The sequence below is a fragment of the Mobula birostris genome, chromosome 7, assembly GCF_030028105.1.
Source record: "Mobula birostris isolate sMobBir1 chromosome 7, sMobBir1.hap1, whole genome shotgun sequence".
Lineage (NCBI taxonomy): Eukaryota > Metazoa > Chordata > Chondrichthyes > Myliobatiformes > Myliobatidae > Mobula > Mobula birostris.
The window spans coordinates 78,889,536-78,908,777 of NC_092376.1; the positions used below are offsets into that span (position 1 = coordinate 78,889,536).

Consider the following 19,242-nt stretch of genomic DNA (forward strand, 5'->3'; position numbering starts at 1 on the left):
TCTGAACAGTAGCCAGGATATGGGGTGCTAATTACAATAAGAGATAGAATAGATAGAAAAGGGCAGTGTTACAATGGTCATGGAGATTTCAATTTGCAGATAGATTGGGAAAATCAGGTTGGTGCTGGCTTTTTAGACCAGTTTGTGGTTGAGCCCGCTAGGGAAAGGCAGTTCTGGATTTGGTGTGGTGTAATGAAGCAGATTTGATTAGGGAACTTAAGATAATACAATGCTGATGAGGCAATGATCAAAAGATAAGAGGAGTCACGCTGCAGTTTCAGAGGGAGTAGCTAAAATCAGATTTATTGGTACTATAGTAGCCAGAGAAATAAGACAGAAGAGCGGCCAAAGTTGATTGGAAGGGGACACCAGCAGGGATGATGGCAGAATAACAATGGCTGGGATTTCTGGAAATAATTCAGAAGATGCAGGTTCTTTAAAAAGAAACAGTATTGTAAAGGGAGGATGAGGCAACTGTGCTGACAAGGAAAATCAAAGCATAAAAGCAAAAGAGAGGTTGTACAATATAGCACAAATTATTGGGAAGCTAGTGTATTGGGGAACTTTTTAAAACCAACAGAAGACAACTAAAAAAACAATAAGGAGAGAAAGGATGAAATATGAAAGTAAGCTAGCAAATAACATAAAAGAGGATACCAGAAGTGTTTTCAGAAATATAAAAAGTACAAGAGAGGCGACAGTGGATATTGGACCATAGGAAAATGACACTGGAGAGATAGTAATGGGTAACAGAGAAATGACAGACAAACTGAGGAAGTATTTTCCTTCAACACACATCAAAGTTGCTGGTGAACGCAGCAGGCCAGGCAGCATCTCTAGGAAGAGGTGCAGTTGACGTTTCAGGCCGAGACCCTTCGTCAGGACTAACTAAAGGAAGAGTGAGTAAGAGATTTGAAAGTTGGAGGGGGAGGGAGAGATCCAAAATGATAGGAGAAGACAGGAGGGGGAGGGATGGAGCCAAAAGCTGGACAGGTGATTGGCAAAAGGGATACGATAGGATCATGGGACAGGAGGTCTGGGAAGAAAGATGGGGGGGGGGACCAGAGGATGGGCAAGGGGTATATTCAGAGGGACAGAGGGAGAAAAAGGAGAGTGAGAGAAAGAATGTGTGTATAAAAGTAAGTAACAGATGGGGTGCGAGGGGGAGGTGGGGCATTAGCGGAAGTTAGAGAAGTCGATGTTCATGCCATCAGGTTGGAGGCTACCCAGACGGAATATAAGGTGTTGTTCCTCCAAACTGAGTGTGGCTTTAGAAACTGGGTGAAAGTCCTTTAGAAAGTGGGTGAAAGGTTTGTACAATTATACATGGCATTTCAAGTCACAATGGGTGCAGCTCAATTTGAACAAAATACAGTCTGAGAAGTTTTTAAATCTAATGTTATCCTGTCAGGGAGGCATAGTTTTATATGGTTTTACCACTTCAAATCTTATTGATGTGAAGTTACCCTTTGTAACAGTTAAAATTGTGTTTGATGGCTTGGAATGTAATTCAGAATATAACTTGGGAACATTTAAAAAATTGTATTAAGCAGTGATAGGACAGACCATAGAGTGGAAATAAGCTGAAGCAGATCAGAGTGAAAACTCAAATTTCAGTAGTTTATGGCTAGTGGGGTTTTATCTTGAAATTAAGTACTCTTGAATCAGAATCAGGTTTATTATCACTCACATGTTGTGAAATTAGTTTTTTTTGTGGCAGCAGTACAATGCAATACATAAAATACGCCATAAATTACAATAAGAAATATATACACAGTGTCCAGTTTATTAGGTACACCTGAAAACTACTCATTAATGAATAATGCTTGTTAATCTAATTAGGCAGTCACGTGGCAGCAACTCAGTGCACAGTCAAGAGATTCAGTTACGCAGTTCAAATATCAGAATGAGGAAGAAATGAGATTTAAATGACTTTGACCGTAAGATGATTGCTGGTGCCAAACAGGGTGGTTTGTGTATCTCAGAAACGACTGATCTCCTGGGATTTTCACACAACAGTCTCTAGAGTTTACAGAGAATGGTACAAGAAACAAAAACCTTCCAGTGAACGGAAGTCCTGTGGGTGAAAATGGTCTTGTTAATGAGAGAGGACTGAGGAGAATAGCCAGACTAGTTCAAGCTGACAGGAAGGCAACAGTAACTCAAACAAACATGAGTTACAACAGTGGTGTATAGAAGAGCATCTCGGAACGTACAACATGTTGAGCCTTGAAATAGGTGGGCTATAGCAGCAGAATACCATGAACATATGCTCAGAGACCATGTTTTTTGGTATAGGAGGTACCTAATAAAGCGGTTACTGAAAGTATATTAAGTAGTGCATTGGGGTTGTGTTTATGGTTTCATGAATCTGATAGAGGGGAAGAAGCAGTCCCTAAAATGTTGAGTGTATGTGTTCAGCCTCCTTTATTTCCTCCCTGATGGTAGTAATAGGAAGAGGTTGTGTCCTGAGTGGTAGGGATCCTTAATGATGGATGTGGGCTGCATTTTTGAAGAATTACCTTTGAAGATGTTGTGATGATGTGGTGACTAGTGCCAATAATGGAGTTGGCTGAGTTTACAATCCTCTGCAGCTTTATACGAACCTGTGCATTGGGCCCTCCGTACTAAACACTATTGCAACCAGTTAGAATAATTCCCACCATACATCTTCAGAGATTTTCGGGAGTCTTTAGTGACATTCCAAATCTCCTCAAAACTCTGAATGAAGTGTGGCCACTGTCATTCCTCCTTTGTAATTGCATCAATATGTTGGACCCAGGATAGATCTTCAGAGATGTTGACACTGAGGAACGTGAAACTACTCACTTTTTCCACTGCTGATCTCTTGATGAGGACTGATGTGTTTCCCCGACTTCCCCTTCCTGAAGTTCACAATCAATTCCTTGGTTTTACTGACATTGAGTGCAAGGTTGTTGTGACAGCACTCAAGCAGCTGATCTCTCTCACTCCTGTATGCCTCCTCATCACCATCTGAGATTTTGCTGACAGCAGGTGTGTCATCAATGAATTTATGGATGGCATTTGTGCTGTGCCTAGGGACACAGTCATGGGTGTAGCGAGAGTAGAGCACCATACCAAGCCTGCCTCCTTGAGGTGCACCCGTGTTGAATGTCAGCAAGAAGGAGGTTTTATTTCCGATCTGCATTGATTGTGGTCTCCCAGTGAGGAAGCCAGTGATTCAATTGCAGAGGCCCAGGTTTTGTAGCTTATTGATTAATACTCAGGGGATGATGATGTTGAATACCGAGCAATAATCAATAAACAGCAACCTGATGTAAATATTGCTGTTGCTCAGATACAAGCAAGGTACTGTATTCAAGGAACGGTAAATTGTTCCACAGAGTCAAAGTTATGCCTTAGTAGATTGTTAGTGAATTGATTGCTGGGATGGGCATGTATATGTACAAGTTGTGTCTTGTTTTTAGGGATAAAAAGGAAACACAGGGTGTCTTACTGTTGGTAATAATATCACAATTAAATCGATCAATCAACCTCAAATAAAAGTTATTACATGACAGAATGAAAAATTATAGTTGATACAATTGAGTGCAGGTACTGGAATATGGAGCAACCTACAAAGTGCTGGAGGAACTCAAATGGATCAGGCAGAGGGAAGTGGACAGTTAACACTGTTGATTGGACCTTTCCATCTAGCAGTTCCCAACCAGGAAGCCCTCAGGGCAGTCTCTTTCCTTCTGGAAAATAGTCATTGTCATAGTCATAGTCATACTTTATTGATCCCGAGGGAAAATGGGTTTCGTTACAGTTGCACTGACCAAGAATAGAGTATAAATTCAGCAATATAAAACCATAAATAATTAAATAATATGCAGGTGGATTTGGAAAATCAGGTTGGTGCTGGATTCCGAGAGGGGAGAATTTCTAGAATGCCTACAAGATGGCTTTTTCGAGCAGCTCGTGGTTGAGCCCACTAGGAGGATCAACTATTCTGGATTAGGTGTTGTGCAACAAACTGGAATTGATTAGAGAGCTTCAGGTAAAAGTACCATTTGGGGAAAGTGATCGAATTTACCCTGAAATTTGAGAAGGAAAAGATAAGGTCAGATGTATTAGTATTGCAATGGAGTAAAGGGAATTACAGAAGCATGAGGGAGGTCTTGGCTAGAATTGATTGGAAAAGAACACTGGCAGGGATGACTGTCAGGTAGCAGTGGCTGGAAATTTTGGAAGCAGTTCGGAAGACAGGATATATACATCCCAAAGAGGAAGAAGTATTCTAAAGGCAGGATGACACAACCGTCACTAAAAAGCGAAGTCAAAGCCAATATAAAAGTCAAACAGTGGGCATATATTAGAGAAAAACATTAGTGGGAGGTTAGAAGATCAGGAAGCTTATACAAACCAACAGAAAGCAACTAAAAAATCATTAAAAAGGTAAAGATAGAATATGAAAGTAAGCTAGCTAATAATATTAAAGAGGATACCAAAAGCTTCTTCAGATATATGAAGTGAAAAGAGAGGTGAGAGTGGATATCAGGCTGCTGGACGATGATGCTGGAGAGGGAGTAATGAGGGACAAGGAAATGGTGGATGAACTGAATAAGTACTTTGCGTCACTGTGGAACACAGTGGCAGTATGGTAGAAGTTCATAACCCGTAACACCTGAACTTCCACCATACTGCTAGTTCTTTTTCCACATAGATTACTGATGCAAAATGCTTCAGTCAGTCTGCCATTTCCTTAACAAGCCCATGGTATTACAAGAAAGATTCCTGCATGGATAAAGCAGTAGCTGATTGGTGGGAGGTAAAGAATGGGAATGAAGGGAGCCTGTTCTGGTTGGTTGTCAGTGACAAGAGGTGCTCCACAGGGGTCTGTTTTGGGACCAATTCTTTTTACGTTATGTATCAGTGATTTGGATGATAGAATCAATGGCTTTAATGCAAAGTTTACAGATGATATGAAGATAGGTGGAGGGGCAAGTAGCTTTGAGGAAGTAGAGAGGCTACAGAAGGACTTAGATTTGGAGAATGGGCCAAGAAGTGGCTGATGGAATACAGTGCCGGGAAGTGTACGGTCATGCACTTTTGTAGAAGAATTGAAAGGATTGACTATTTTCTAAATGGAGAGAAAGTACAAAAAACTGAGGAGCAAAGGGACTTGGGAGTCTTTGTTCAAGATTCCCGAAAAGTTAATTTATGGATTGAGTCTGTGGTGAGGAAGGCAGATGCAATGTTAGCATTCATTTCAAGAGGACTAGAATATAAAAGCAAGGATGTAATGTTGAGACTTTATAAAGCATTAGTGAGGCCTCACTTGGAGTATTGTGAGCAGGTTTGGGCCCCTTATCTTAGAAAGGATGTGCTGAAATTGGAGAGGGTTCAAAGGAGGTTCACGAAAATGATTCCAGAATTGAATGGCTTGTCATATGAAGACCATTTAATGGCTCTGGGGCTGTATTCACTGGAATTCAGAAGAATTCATTGAAACCTATTGAATGGTGAAAGGCCTTGATAGAGTGGATGTGGAGAGGATGTTCCTTATGGTGGGAGAGTCTAAGACCAGAGGACACAGCCTCAGAATAGAGGGGTGTCCTTTTAGAACAGAGATGAGGAGGAATTTCTTTAGCCAGAGTCATGAATCTGTGGACTTTGTTGCCACAGGCGGCTGTGAAGGCCAAGTCTTTATGTATATTTAAGGCAGAGTTTGATAGATTCTTAAAAACGTGAACTCGAGGTATTCTGTAGATGCTGGAAATTCAAGCAACACACATCAAAGTTGCTGGTGAACGCAGCAGGCCAGGCAGCATCTCTAGGAAGAGGTACAGTCGATGTTTCGGGCTGAGACCCTTCGTCAGGACTAACTGAAGGAAGAGCTAGTAAGAGATTTGAGAGGGGGAGGGGGAAATCCAAAATGATAGGAGAAGACAGGAGGGGGAGAGATGGAGCCAAGAGCTGGACAGTTGATTGACAAAAGGGATATGAGAGGATCATGGGACAGGAAGCCCAGGGAGAAAGAAAAGGAGGAGGGGGGAAACCCAGAGGATGGGCAAGGGGTATAGTGAGAGAGACAGAGGGAGAAAACGGAGAGAGAGAAAAAGAATATGTGTGTATAAATAAATAACGGATGGGGTACGAGGGGGACATGGGGCATTAGCGGAAGTTTGAGAAGCCAATGTTCATGCCATCAGTTTAGAGGCAAACCCAGATGGAATATAAGGTGTTGTTCCTCCAACCTGAGTGTGGTTTCATCTTTACAGTAGAGGAGGCCGTGGATAGACATATCAGAATGGGAATGGGACGTGGAATTAAAATGTGTGGCCACTGGGAGATCCTGCTTTCTCTGGCGGACAGAGCGTAGGTGTTCAGCGAAACGATCTCCCAGTCTGTGTCGGGTCTCGCCAATATATAGAAGGCCACATCGGGAGCAACGGACGCAGTATATCACCCCAGCTGACTCATAGGTGAAGTGTCGCCTCACCTGGAAGGACTGTCTGGGGCCCTGAATGGTAGTGAGGGAGGAAGGGTAAGGGCTTACACGGATAAGTGCCAGGAGGGAGATTGGTGGGGAGGGATCCTCTAGGTTTCTCCCCCCCTGCCCCCCTTTTTTTTCTCCCTGGACCTCCTGTCCCATAATCCTCTCGTATCCCTTTTGCCAACCAACTGTCCAGCTCTTGGCTCCATCTCTCCCTCCCCCCTCCCCCCCCCCCCCGTCTTCTATCTCGGCCCGAAACGTCGACTGTACCTCTTCCTAGAGATGCTACCTGGCCTGCTGCGTTCACCAACAACTTTGATGTGTGTTGTTGGATAGATTCTTGATTGGTCAGGGCTTTAAAGAATACGGGATGAAGGCTGGAGATTGCAGCTGAGAGGAAAATTGGATCAGCCATGATGAAATGGTGGAGCAGACTCGATGGGCCAAATGGCCTAATCCTGCTCCGATGTCTTGTGGTCTAGGTTGTGGTCTCATAAATGCATTAAATAAGCTCAGCACCTTTTGTAATCAATTTCCATAGAAACGTGATAACATGCTGCTAACATTCTGAATTAATTGCTCTTCTTGCCTTTTGCAAGTCATGCATAAGCACACAGATGCCTCTGCACCTCACACATGTGCAGTGTCTTGCCACTGAGATTAAATCGTTTTTTTTACTAAAATGGATACATTCTGATTTTCCTATTTTATACATTTATTTGCTACATCTTTATCACTTTTCATACAAATGATATAGTTCAAAACACTTAAAATGGGATAAAGCGCACACCTGAAAATAAAAGACAAAACTATGTTAGTTTAAAGCAAGGTTAAATAAATAGGCTTTGAGCTGGCATTTAAAAGTGTCAACTGAGTCTGTATCCCTCATAGTTTTAGCATTGAATTCCACAGTTTAGGAGTGTAGTTCAAATAAACTGACCTGCCAATTATTTTTTGGGGAGATTGTTTAAATTTATGGGGCTAGTGGAAGAAGACCTGAGAACTCAAGCACTGTTATAAAACAAAACACTGATATACTCTGGTTCCAGACCATTGAGACCTTTATGATGATTATGAAGACATGCAGTCCTCTTTTATTGTCATTTGGTAATGCATGCATTAAGAAATGATAGAGTTACAGAATACACGTGGACTAAGATGTTAACTGTCCTCTGCTATCACCAGTGGGATCATCAGTTGATCTGCCACCAGTCTTCAGGAGTTTCGGCCCGCTTATGATCAAGACTCCCTCAAGGTGGTGGGCCTCCCACTGGTGAGCTTAAAAACTTGGCATTTGCCTCTATCAGAGTTGTTGATCACTTTCATCCATCAGATAGTCTGCTCTTCAGGTGCCTATGCAACTACTGAAGGGTTTGCAAAAGATGTATACACTGTCTGACCCTCTGGACATACTTGGTCCATACCCATGCTGATCTTTTCTCTGCTACCTCAGCTACAGCCCTGCTGGTTGACTTGATCTCTTTTCTAGTGAAGCCAAGGTCACGCAGCCACTTCTGGAGAGTGAATGCAATAAACCCACGGCAGCCTACTTCGAATGGATAGCATGAGACTTTCCACTCTCTGTCTCTGCACTCATTATATTATTATTTTAATAAATAATATACATTATTTCCTCCGGTGTGATATCACAAAACACAGGACAAACCAAGACTGAAAAAACTGACAAAACCACATAATTATAACATATAGTTACAAACAGTGTAACAATACCATAACTTGATGAAGAAGTCCGTGAGCACAATAAAGTAAAAAGTTTCTCAAATGTCCCACATCTCATGCAGACGGGAGAGAGAAGAAAAACTCTCCCTGCCATGCCGACCACAATCCGACCCTGAGTCATCCGAAAACTTCGAGCTCTGATCAGCTCTCCGACACCGAGTACTGAGCGCCATCTCTATCTGAACGATTCAACCTCCTTCTCGGTTGCCAAAAGCAGGCAAGGCCGGGGATTTTGAGGCCCACCCTCCGAAAGATTCCCGACCACACAGTAACGACAGCAGCGAATGGGCATTTCAGAAATTTCTCCAGATGTTCCTCTGTGCTTTCACGTCCATTCTCCATCAAATTACGGCCCCTATTTAACAGATACGATATCATTTTTCACTGGAGGGCTGCGCACACACAGGTGCGCTGCCATCTTCTTCTTTTAAAGCAAGTAACAGAATTTTAAAATCAATTCTAAACCATAGAGGAAACCAATGCAGTGCATTTGAACAGGAGTGATCCTCATCCTGGTTTTAGTGGCTCTCTGAATGAGTTGATGCTTGTCAGTAGATTTCTTTGGAAGGCCGGTAAAAAGTGCTTTGCAGTAATTTACTCTGTTTGACATAAAGGCGTGAATTAGTTTTTCAGCATGATTATGTGACAGAAACGGAACTGCAATATTTCTTAAGTGTAGAAGTGCTGCTCTGGTGGCTTTCTTTCCGTGGAATTTAAAATTAAAATCTGAATCAAGTATAACACCTAGGCTAGTTGCATCTGATTTTTACAATGGGATCAGGTTCCCTTTGCGAGATATATTTGACCTCTGGCAGACCTTGGGATCGAGGATGATACTCTCACTCCAGTTTTGCAGGTTCCGTATTGGCTAATGAGGCCAATGTGGGAGCTGGAAACCTTTTCACAGATGAGACAGTATGTGGCAGTCTGGGTGGGTTGGTAGTTTGTGAGTGTGGTATGCTGCTCTCACAACTTACACAGAACCTCTGTGCTCCCAGTGCTTGAATCGAAGGCTCTCAATGTTATCCTGAATACTCCTTTCATCACTTCAGACAGTCATAACTTTGATATTCCCAGGAGTTGGTGGGAAATTTGCATTTTTTCAAGCACGTTTCAATTTAAGTCTTTCTTTCTACATGACTGGTAATGTAGCAAAGGTTTTGTGCCAGAAACATTGAGCTTTAAATACCATTTTCCTTGAGTAACGAAAGTCCAAAGCTAGTATTTTGAAGTTGGTTCTAAATTTCATGACAATGGTAGTCTTCACTAATACATGGCCCCTGAGGTGTGGGAGGCGGCCCACATTTTCCAGGGCTTCACTGTAAAATTTAGTTGAGAGAAATGTGTTGCAGCAGGTGCAGGTTGGTGCAGCTTTGTCTTGCTGATATTGAACGCAAGCTCTATCCTTTCATATATTTCAGTGCAGGTGCTCTTGATGGGTTGGAGTTTAGTCTTTGGTCCCGAAAGCTACATATTGCAAGGCCCATAGACTTTCACAGTCTCTCCTTCCTTCAGATCTACTGTTTGAGGTTTGAGCTGGAGGTCTGGGCAAAACATCTATTCAGAAACATTGTGAACATTTTGTTTATCTGGAATGTCAAATATTTCAAATTACATTGAAGTGGATCCCTTGGGCTGATGTCGTATTTTTATGTATTTATGTGTATTCTTTAACCATTTCTTTATTGCAGTTTTCTTGATGTACTACCTTCAGTTCTAAGTATTTAAAATAACCATGTGCTCCTAATAAATATAAACAATCATATGAAAATTAAGTTAAGTGCAAAGAAATAGTTTTTTTCATTGTGGTTATTTGTGTAAAGCAGTCTCAGGCCACATACTTCATATTCAGTTGTAAATTAATGTTCTACCTAATTTATGCCTCATTCCTAATTTGTGAATACAGGTACTTGCGTAATAAATATGTAAGTAATAAAATTTGAGTCACTTTCTGACTGTAAATATTTTACCTCACATCTAGGTGGCATGTATGCAACTCATAAATGCACTTGTGACTACTCCTGATGATTTAGATTTGAGAATGCACATTCGTAATGAGTTTGCACGCTGTGGTCTGAAAGATCTACTTCAAGTAAGAGCAATCTAAGTTATTACCTCTTTGTAATAAACTGTATTGTTATACATTGTTGAGTCAGTGCACGTTTTCATTATGAAGATTTTGTCAGTGGTGTTATGTGGCGCTACTTTTGTGCGATGGGATAGAATGCAAATCAATAAGCATCACCAGATGAATAGCTGTTAAATATAGTAGATCATCTGCAGTAACAGTACTGTTTACATTGAAATTTGCAGCATCATGGTTTGACATTATTTCCACTGTTATTATTATTGTCATTGTCAATATGTCACCTGACAAACCCTGGTTCAATGAGTATATTGTTATTTTTATATGGTTATTCGCAATAAGCCCTGGTCATTGCTATTGCAGAAACTGCCTCCACCCTCTCCAAGCCTGGTTTGGGATGGGCAGCAAATGCTGACGTTGCAGGAAAGCCCATGTGAAATAACAAGAACACAGACTTGATAAATTGCTATGAAAAATTGTTGACTCATTCTTGAAATTTTGAGCTTTTCTTGTACCCAGTCGAGAACCACACTTTTTTATAGTTTCTGAAATTATATGATTTATCTCTTAAGTTAAAATGTATTACTTTTTCTCACTTGCTTTCCACAGGAGTTAACATTAATTGAAAATGATGCATTGGATATTCAGCTGAAAGTATTTAATGAGCACAAAGAAGAAGATATGGTTGAGTTTTCACATCGGTTAGGAGATATTCAATCTGAATTAGAATATCCTTTTAATAGTAAAACATTTCCATGATAGTTCTATAAAGTGCCACATTTATTGTATGAGCAAAAATAACTCCGGGTAATAAAATTAATAATTTAGATTGCATTGTACCTTGCATGTCTAAGCTCATCTGCTGGGTACTTTAGAAATTGCTTGTCTGTTTCCAAAGCAAATCTCTTACGTACCCACCCACTGTGAACCAGCAGCTGCTGTACTCATCCATACTGTTGAGAGAAAAAGCATCCTGTATGAATGCATCTCCACTTAGAATGTGCGGTTCAAAAGCATACAGGATTTTGAGTTTTGAGGAATGCTAGCTCTCCATAATGTAGGTGTTGCCTGTATTCCAGATTTTACCATTACACAATTAATGCCAATGTCACAAATAAAGTCAGAACTGAGATTCAGTATTTTGATAAGAAGAGGTTTTACAAACGTAGAAGAATCATACATGTTAATTTTATAGCAGGTTAACAGTAATGGCACAGGTCTTCTATTATTAAAAGTTTTAGTGTTGTTAGAAGCCTTGTCTACAATGCAAATCGATAGCTAGACGATATGATGTAGAGGTTGCCTTTACAAACCAGTTTCTAGATTTTTATCTATTCTTGTTTTAAAAAGGTAGTGAATGTACAGCCATTTGTTACTCTGCAATATATTTTCCCTTCACTTCAGTTGTACTGACGTAAATGATGTATATAGTCTGCTATCTAACACAGTGAAGGACACAGAAGCTGAAAGTTACTTCCTTTCCATTCTTCAACACATGTTGTTAATCAGGAATGACTATTTTGTGAGGTAAGTTTTTAATTTTGCTATTATGTCTGGATTTGCTGCACTTGCCTGCCATCAGTTTGCATAATGTATTAATGTACACCAAAGACGCTGGAAAACTACACTGCACATCTGGTAGCATCTGTGGGCAGATGAACAATTCTACCAAATGAAAATTCTGTACACCTTTTTACGAGATATGTGGCACATTCTTTATTTCATTTCTGCTCATGTCCCATCTTTTGCTACTCTTTCTGTTACTTTAGAGACCATTGATGCAACTTTCGCCTCTTAGACAGGACTCAAAAGGTTTCATCACTTTTACTGGCTTCTACTTGGCCTCACTTTTATACTGTCTGGACTCTCTCTCTTCTGTTTCTTGTTTCTCTTTCTCTATTTCAAGGGATAGATATAAGATCACCTGAAGACCTGCCTGTGGACCGCTAGTACCTATAAGGTTTAAGTAGGTTGTAAGAGGGCATGGAAAATCAAAACATGATTTATGCTGAATAAGTCAAGAGGGAAATCACTGACACCTATTAGATTTAGTTGTAACTTGCAGAATTGATAAGGGCAGGCCAGTTGACATGGTCTATTTGGACTTTTAAAAACATCTTTTGATAAGGTATCACACAAGTCTATTGAACAAAATTATAGAGCACTATTTTGGGTGTTGTATACTATCATGATTCAAGGATTGTTTAATAGACAAAAATTGGAATTGGAATAAAAAGGTTATTTTTAGTTTGGGAGGCTGTGACCGGTGGGTCTTGTGGGAATTGTGATTGGGGGGAACCCTGATGTTGTCAATATATGTTAATGATACCGTGCCGTCTTTTTTCAGCTACCATTAGGCCGGAGATACAGAAACCAGAAATCCCCTACCACCAGGTTCAAGTGCAGCTTCTTTCCTTCAACCCCTCTTTTCTGTTTCTTTGAAATTTAAAATTCTTTCATAAATCTCTAACTATCCAAATTCAGATGAAAGGTCAACTATCTAAATGGTTGTCTCTGGTTCCCTCATATTTGGGTGCTACTTGACCTATTGGGCATTTGCAGCGTTTTCTGTTTAGTGCAGATGTACCTCCATCTAACTTGCATAAACCTGTCAGGTTTGGAAACTAAATGGTTTTACTTTTCTCTTTGACTGGGGAGCAGAAACTGAAGTAATTTATAAGTTTTGATTTTGTGAGGTTGCTTTAATGATGTGGATTTTCGCTGAATTTGACAAACTTAAAATTATTGAGGTAATTTAAATGGCTTTGCTACTATAGCAGTTGCTGCACTAATGTTTTGCTAATTACCCCAAAACAGCATCAAATCTGCACACACAACCTTTCTTGCATTTTAGGCAGAAGTCATTTAATCAATTAACCCATTTGGGAGATTGCTATGGGAGCAAAATTAGTTTGTATGTGCCTTTGCTCCATATACTGTCTGCTGTCTCCTTTCTCTGTATCTTTTATTCCTCTCCCCTCCCCAAAAAAATCACATACACACTCTCTGATTCTTGTATTCACCCTCACAGCTTAACATGCATGCTCTTACACTTTCTCCTGTGCACGTATTCTGTTCTCAAATACAATGGATTCCGGTTAATTGGGACAAATTGGGACCAGTACATTTTGGCCCAATTAAGTAGCTGACCCAATTAGCTTCATGGAAGTAGTTGAAAGGTATCACAAAGGCAAACTGCCGTTTAACTGAGAAACAAATTATGCATTTAAATGAAATACAGAAGAAATTAGAACACTACCAACATAGTACTATAAAACTGTGTATTAGTTCCTAAAAATTATTGATGGAAGAATTCATCTGCATGTACGCTGCTGTGTTCTTTTGATTGGCTGTAAATGAACAAAATCAGTGCAGACACCTAGTGCAGATAATAGACTGCCTTCAATGTCTTTCTGCATAAAGTCAAAATAAAAAAACACAATTATCAAAAGTCAATGCTTTTTGAATCGCTGTTGTCAACCTAAATGAATAACATAGCACAAGCACACGCAACTGATGCTGATCTTTTGACTGAGTGTAAATGAACAAAATCAGTGTAGACATCGTGTAGTTAATGTATTGCCTTCCTGCATGAAGTCAAAATCAAAACAAAAATGATCAGAAATCACTGCTTTTTGAATTACTGTCCGTCGGCTAAATGCTTAACATAACACAAGTGCACAACTGATGCTGATCTTTTGACGAAGTGTAAGTGAACAAAATCAGTGCAGGCTCTGAGTGTAGTTAATGTATTGCCTTAATTGCCTTCATAAAGTCAAAATCAAAACAAAATGATCAGAAATCACTGCTTTTTGAATCAGCATCTGTCAACCCAGATGGATAACATAACACAAGCACACACAACTGATGCTATTTAAAAGCCGTTTAACAGCCGCACAAGTGCACGCGACTGACGCTAGTTAGAAACTTTTCAGCGATAGTCTCCTATGCCAATTAAGCCGTGTAGTGCCCCAAATAAACGAAGTGAATCCTGGCTATTTTCTCAATGAATTTTTTTCTTTAAAAGTTGTTCCAAATAAACTGCTGTCCCAATTAACTGATGACCTATTTAAACTAGAATCCACATTTCCTCATTTTCCTCATTTCCTGGGTCTGGAATCCCTATTCAAATGAACAGCAATTCTGTTCCAATGTCAGATAGGATGGCACAGTGTTATACTGAGCAATGGTGCTTTATTGCAGCTAAGCAGTGAGAAGTCCAGGACTTTGGTATATGCACTGTCAAACGACAATGATTTGCTAATGGATCTGGAATGCTGAATCTGTCATTAAATCTGCTGCTGAATTCTACAAGGAGTTGAGCAGGAGACCAAAAAGATTCTCAAGTAATGACTTGATTATTTCAGAGTGGACTATGATTTAGGAGGTTTAGTTTAGTTGCAAATAATTAAAAACGTAAAATCAAAATACTTAGCATCTTTTTTTAGTTAACTTCATCTTTTGTATTTAAAAAATAATTTTTAAATTGGGGGTAGCTAAAATCTATCAAAATTCTTCACATATTTTTCAGCCAGCAAAGCTTACAGGTGAACTTTACTAGCTTTTCCACTGATGAGGGCATGTTCCTGGAGTGTGTTTGCTCAGGCCCTTGGGCTGATAAATAGAAGGTTGTTGGTGGTGAGCCTGGGTCCGGGAATCAGTAATATCAGCCTATTAGTTCCATCTGACCTTTCAAGTTTGTTGAACTGTTCAGTGGTGGACTTGCTGAAAAAGTTCTATTGCTATGTCTCAGTTCTAGTATTTTCATTATGCATAGGAGGAGACAAAGCAGATTTATTGTTTTCATGTCTGCCAGTGGCAAATCGCCGACTTTTTAAGCTTAATTTCCCACACCACTTGTACAGCTTTTTTGGAGGGGACTTTGGTAGGCTCCAACCATTTAACTGATTGTTCCACCTTGTGGCTAAGAATTGACATTACTTGGATTGACTTTGTCTACTGAAGTTAATATACAAAATTTAAGAGGCAGTATATTAAAATATGGAAAACTAGTAAAGCAGTAGGTGCTCGAATCTGAAACAAAAGCAGAAATGCTGGAAGAACTCAGCCAGTCAAGTATCATCTGTGGAAAAAGAAGCCCTTTATTATTTCGGTGCAGCAAGAGTTTTTTGCAATGAATCCTTCTGTAGTTTTTACAATTTTTTTGACAGCATTGTTTGAAATTCTTTGAGTGTGTTAGCTGAATCAAAGACAAAGCAAAAGACAAGTTTCAAATTAAAGTTCAGATTTGACCGTAGCAAAACACTTACTTCTTTTATTTTCTAGGCCCCAGTATTTTAAGATAATTGAAGAATGTATTTCCCAGATAGTGTTACACCGCAGTGGGATGGATCCTGATTTTACTTACCGCAGACGATTGGATGTAGATTTTGAACATCTCATAGGTAAGATTGGTTATTTGTACACTATTGCTATACCAATTTGGAGCAGTTTGAATAGATCATGCCTGTATACCTGCTGTATAACTTAGTTGTCAATGAGATATCTACTATGCTTTCAAAATATTTTAAGATCTTTCAGTGCATATTAAAGTTAATTTTATAGACTTCCCTCCTTTCTGTTGTAAATGGTCACTGCTTCCTCTTAAAATAGTTTAGAGACTCTACCATGAGATGAAACCTGTTCACCCACAGCATGAAGACTCCAAATGGTGTTGAGTAGATGTAAACCTGGCCTGACAACCCTATCTTTTTAAAACAATCTTCCTACTATTGGTACAGGTTAGAGTCAAGGGTTAAATTCTCATTATACAGATAGGACTGAGGAGAACTGTCTTTATGAGAAGGATAGTGAATCTGTGGAGTTTTCTGCCACAGGAAGTGATGGAAACCAAGATGCTTGAAGTAGTTATGTACACAAAGGGGTCAAGGGGTATGGGAAGAGAGCAGGATTATGGTACTGGGAGAGAGGATTGACCACATTTATATTGTATAGCAGAGCAGGTTGGAAGGGTCACTTGGGCTTTTCCTATTTTCTGTGCTTCTGAGTTTTAATGCTGTACCCAATAATAGTCTCCCTAATGTTTTCTATAACAGAAGCATAACCTCCTTACTTTTCTATTCATTTTCCCAAGCATAACATTCCATCAACTTTCCCACCTATTTGTATACCTGCATGCTAGTTATTTTGTGAATCATGCACTAAGGCTATTGGACCCTTTTGCATCCATCCATCCAGTTTTCATTGTAACTTATGGTAATAGTTTTATGCCTTGTACTGTGCTGCTACTACAAAGCAACACTTTCACAACGTATGTTTGTGATAATAAAACTGATTCTGATTTTGGTTCTGATTTTGCTCTGAAATGTCTCATAATCTGGGTAATATTATTTTATTTTTCTTGTCAAAATGGATAATTTCACATTTTCCACATTATACTCCATTTGTCAGATCTTCTACTGTTCACTTTAATTATCTATATTTCTTTATATCTTCCGTATGTCCACTTTGCAATCAATTTACTATCTATCTGTTGATAGTAAGCAAATTTAACAATCATACCTTCACTGCTCTCTACCAAGTCATTTATATCAAATGTAAACACAATCACAACATAGTTTAGATCTTGTTAGTTTTCAGTAATTCCAGTAGCATGAAGAATATTTTTGTTACAAATATTAAGCTGGATAATGTGCTTATGTTTTTTATCTATAGATGTTTGTGTTGACAAAGCAAGGGTGGATGAATGTGAACAAATGGTTTCAGAATTGACTAGAAAGGTAAAAATCACTTTGACCCTTTAAGTACTGTTGTCACAGAAACCTATTTGCTCTCCAAGTTATTTGATTATTTCAATTATGAAAAAATAGTGGTAATGAGGCCACTGAAAAGATTATTTGATCAGAGAGAAATGTTTGTTTGAAGGGTGTTTTTGTTATTTCTTTGGAGTGTCCCAATTTACAAACATTTAATTATATGAAGGAAAGATAACGTATTGTGTTTTATTGGAATGGATAAAATCCGCAAAACGTTGAAAACAACAATTTAGAAGTGTATGTTGTATTGAAATCAGGACAAAATGACATGAAGTCAGATTCACAAAATTTGTAGTGAAGTTAGTAACAGATTCCTATGGTTTATGTTTGTTCAGAGGATATCATCTCAAACAGGTTTCAAATACAAAAAGAGTAACTTGTTCCCAAGACAAAAAGATGCAAGTCTTCTTTAGATCAAATCACTGTTATCACAGAAACCTGTATTTTATGTTTGTCAATCCACTGCAGGTTGTTTTAAACAAGTGTCGTTGATGAATTACAAAAAAAAAATTCAAAACTATTTTATGTTGAATTATTTAGGCTTTACTTTCTGAAATCAAGCCATGTATAATTATTCTATAATCTGTTTGGAATCAACAGAATGTAGTCCAGTTGTCATAAAGGTAATTTTATCTTCCAGTTTGATGAAGAATCTGCAGCCCGGCAAGAGGCACAGGCTCAAATGCAAAAGAAGGAAGAAAAAATCAATCAGCTTGAAGCGGAATTGAAGAGTCTCAGAGCTCAGGTAAAGAAGCTTGCTGAATAACTTCTTTGACTTACAAACTGTTGTAAAACCCTTTGATACTCTACACAGAAGATGCAAAAGGAGATTCAGCTATTCAGCTACTGTTTGTGATGATCAAATTTTTGTCAGCTGCCATTTTGTGAGTTTCTGTCCAGGATGCCTCGAGCTGTTAAATGCAAGAAATACACAAAGTTAATTGTTGTTTTTGGTTCAAAATCGATTTCAGACTTTTTTTTGACATCTTGTTAGTTAAACTTGTTACCTATATTTCAGTTACTGTTATCTCACAGTGTCACACAATTGCTGACAATTTAACCACAAAAAAAGGGCCACAATATTTTGATTTTTTTTTGATCATGTACAGATAGTTAATATTTATGCCTTGACCCGATTCTTTGTGTTTTGTAAGTACATTCATTTAAGGCAATGACAAACTGTGTTTTGGGAACAGTTTGTTTAATCACTAAGAAGGCTTTTATGTGTCTTTCTTTGGAAATCTTTTTTTTCCCTATTTTGAATTTTTAAAAAAATTTTCAGATAAATAAGGAAGTAAAATAGTTGACCAATCATGTAAAAATAGTCTTGTATTCTTGTTTTTTTTTTGTAATGTCTTGATAGCCATTTTGTGGCCATGTTTAAATATGTCTCTCCCTTCCTTAACTGGAGCACTTCAATATGATTTAACTGTTTAAAGCCCAATATTGACAGAAAGTTGAAGGTAACATGTACTGAATTGCAGTTGAGTGCTGAAATGAAACAGAATGGTACTGAAATGCAGATTTTGTAATGTGTGTGAGCTCAAGACTACTTGATGTCGGGGGGATCATGGAAGCTGAAATCAGGAAGATGATTGAGACAGGTGTGTGTGTGAGTGAGCAGTGTAAACAACAATCTGAAAGGAAAGGAGGTTATGCTGGCTTTGCAAGTTAAGGCAGAGGGCTGAGTAATGCACTTCCCGGCAGCTGGTGTGATACAAGATACCCAGCAAAGCTATTGCCAAATAGTAACTGATTTGGGTAATCTTACTCCATATTTGCATAATCACCTCAACTATTTAGGCATCAATAAAACCTATGGAGGTTTGGAATTGGTTGAAACACCTTGAATACATTTTCTGATGTTAAGTGGAACCATTAAATTTGATGCAGAAGTACAGTTATTAATGAACAATTTGAAATCTTGATTAAAACAACCTTATTGTTCTGCAAACATAAGATTTTGAAAATATTAAAAAAAATCTGATATCTGTTACATAAAGTAAAGCATTTTTCATTCTATTTATTTTACAACAAAATTATGAAAGAAAAGTTATGGAATGTTATTCTACCCGTTGTGCAGGACCTGTGATTTGACAAATGTATCATAAATGTTGGTTAGCAATGACAATTAAAATATGTTTTCAAGCCACAGAGATAATTTATAAAAAGTATTTGAC

General features: G+C 38.7%; 1 protein-coding gene across 1 annotated transcript in view; it reads left to right on the plus strand.

Moving 5' to 3' along the window:
- The window catches only part of LOC140200768 (protein diaphanous homolog 3-like), a 560,350-nt gene that overhangs the window by 149,521 nt on the left and 391,587 nt on the right, over positions 1–19,242 (plus strand). The window contains exons 10-15 of the mRNA XM_072264370.1: positions 10,182–10,292; positions 10,896–11,014; positions 11,697–11,813; positions 15,573–15,691; positions 16,962–17,026; positions 17,703–17,807. Coding sequence (XP_072120471.1) covers positions 10,182–10,292; positions 10,896–11,014; positions 11,697–11,813; positions 15,573–15,691; positions 16,962–17,026; positions 17,703–17,807 — 636 coding nt within the window. The remainder of the gene's footprint in view (positions 1–10,181; positions 10,293–10,895; positions 11,015–11,696; positions 11,814–15,572; positions 15,692–16,961; positions 17,027–17,702; positions 17,808–19,242) is intronic.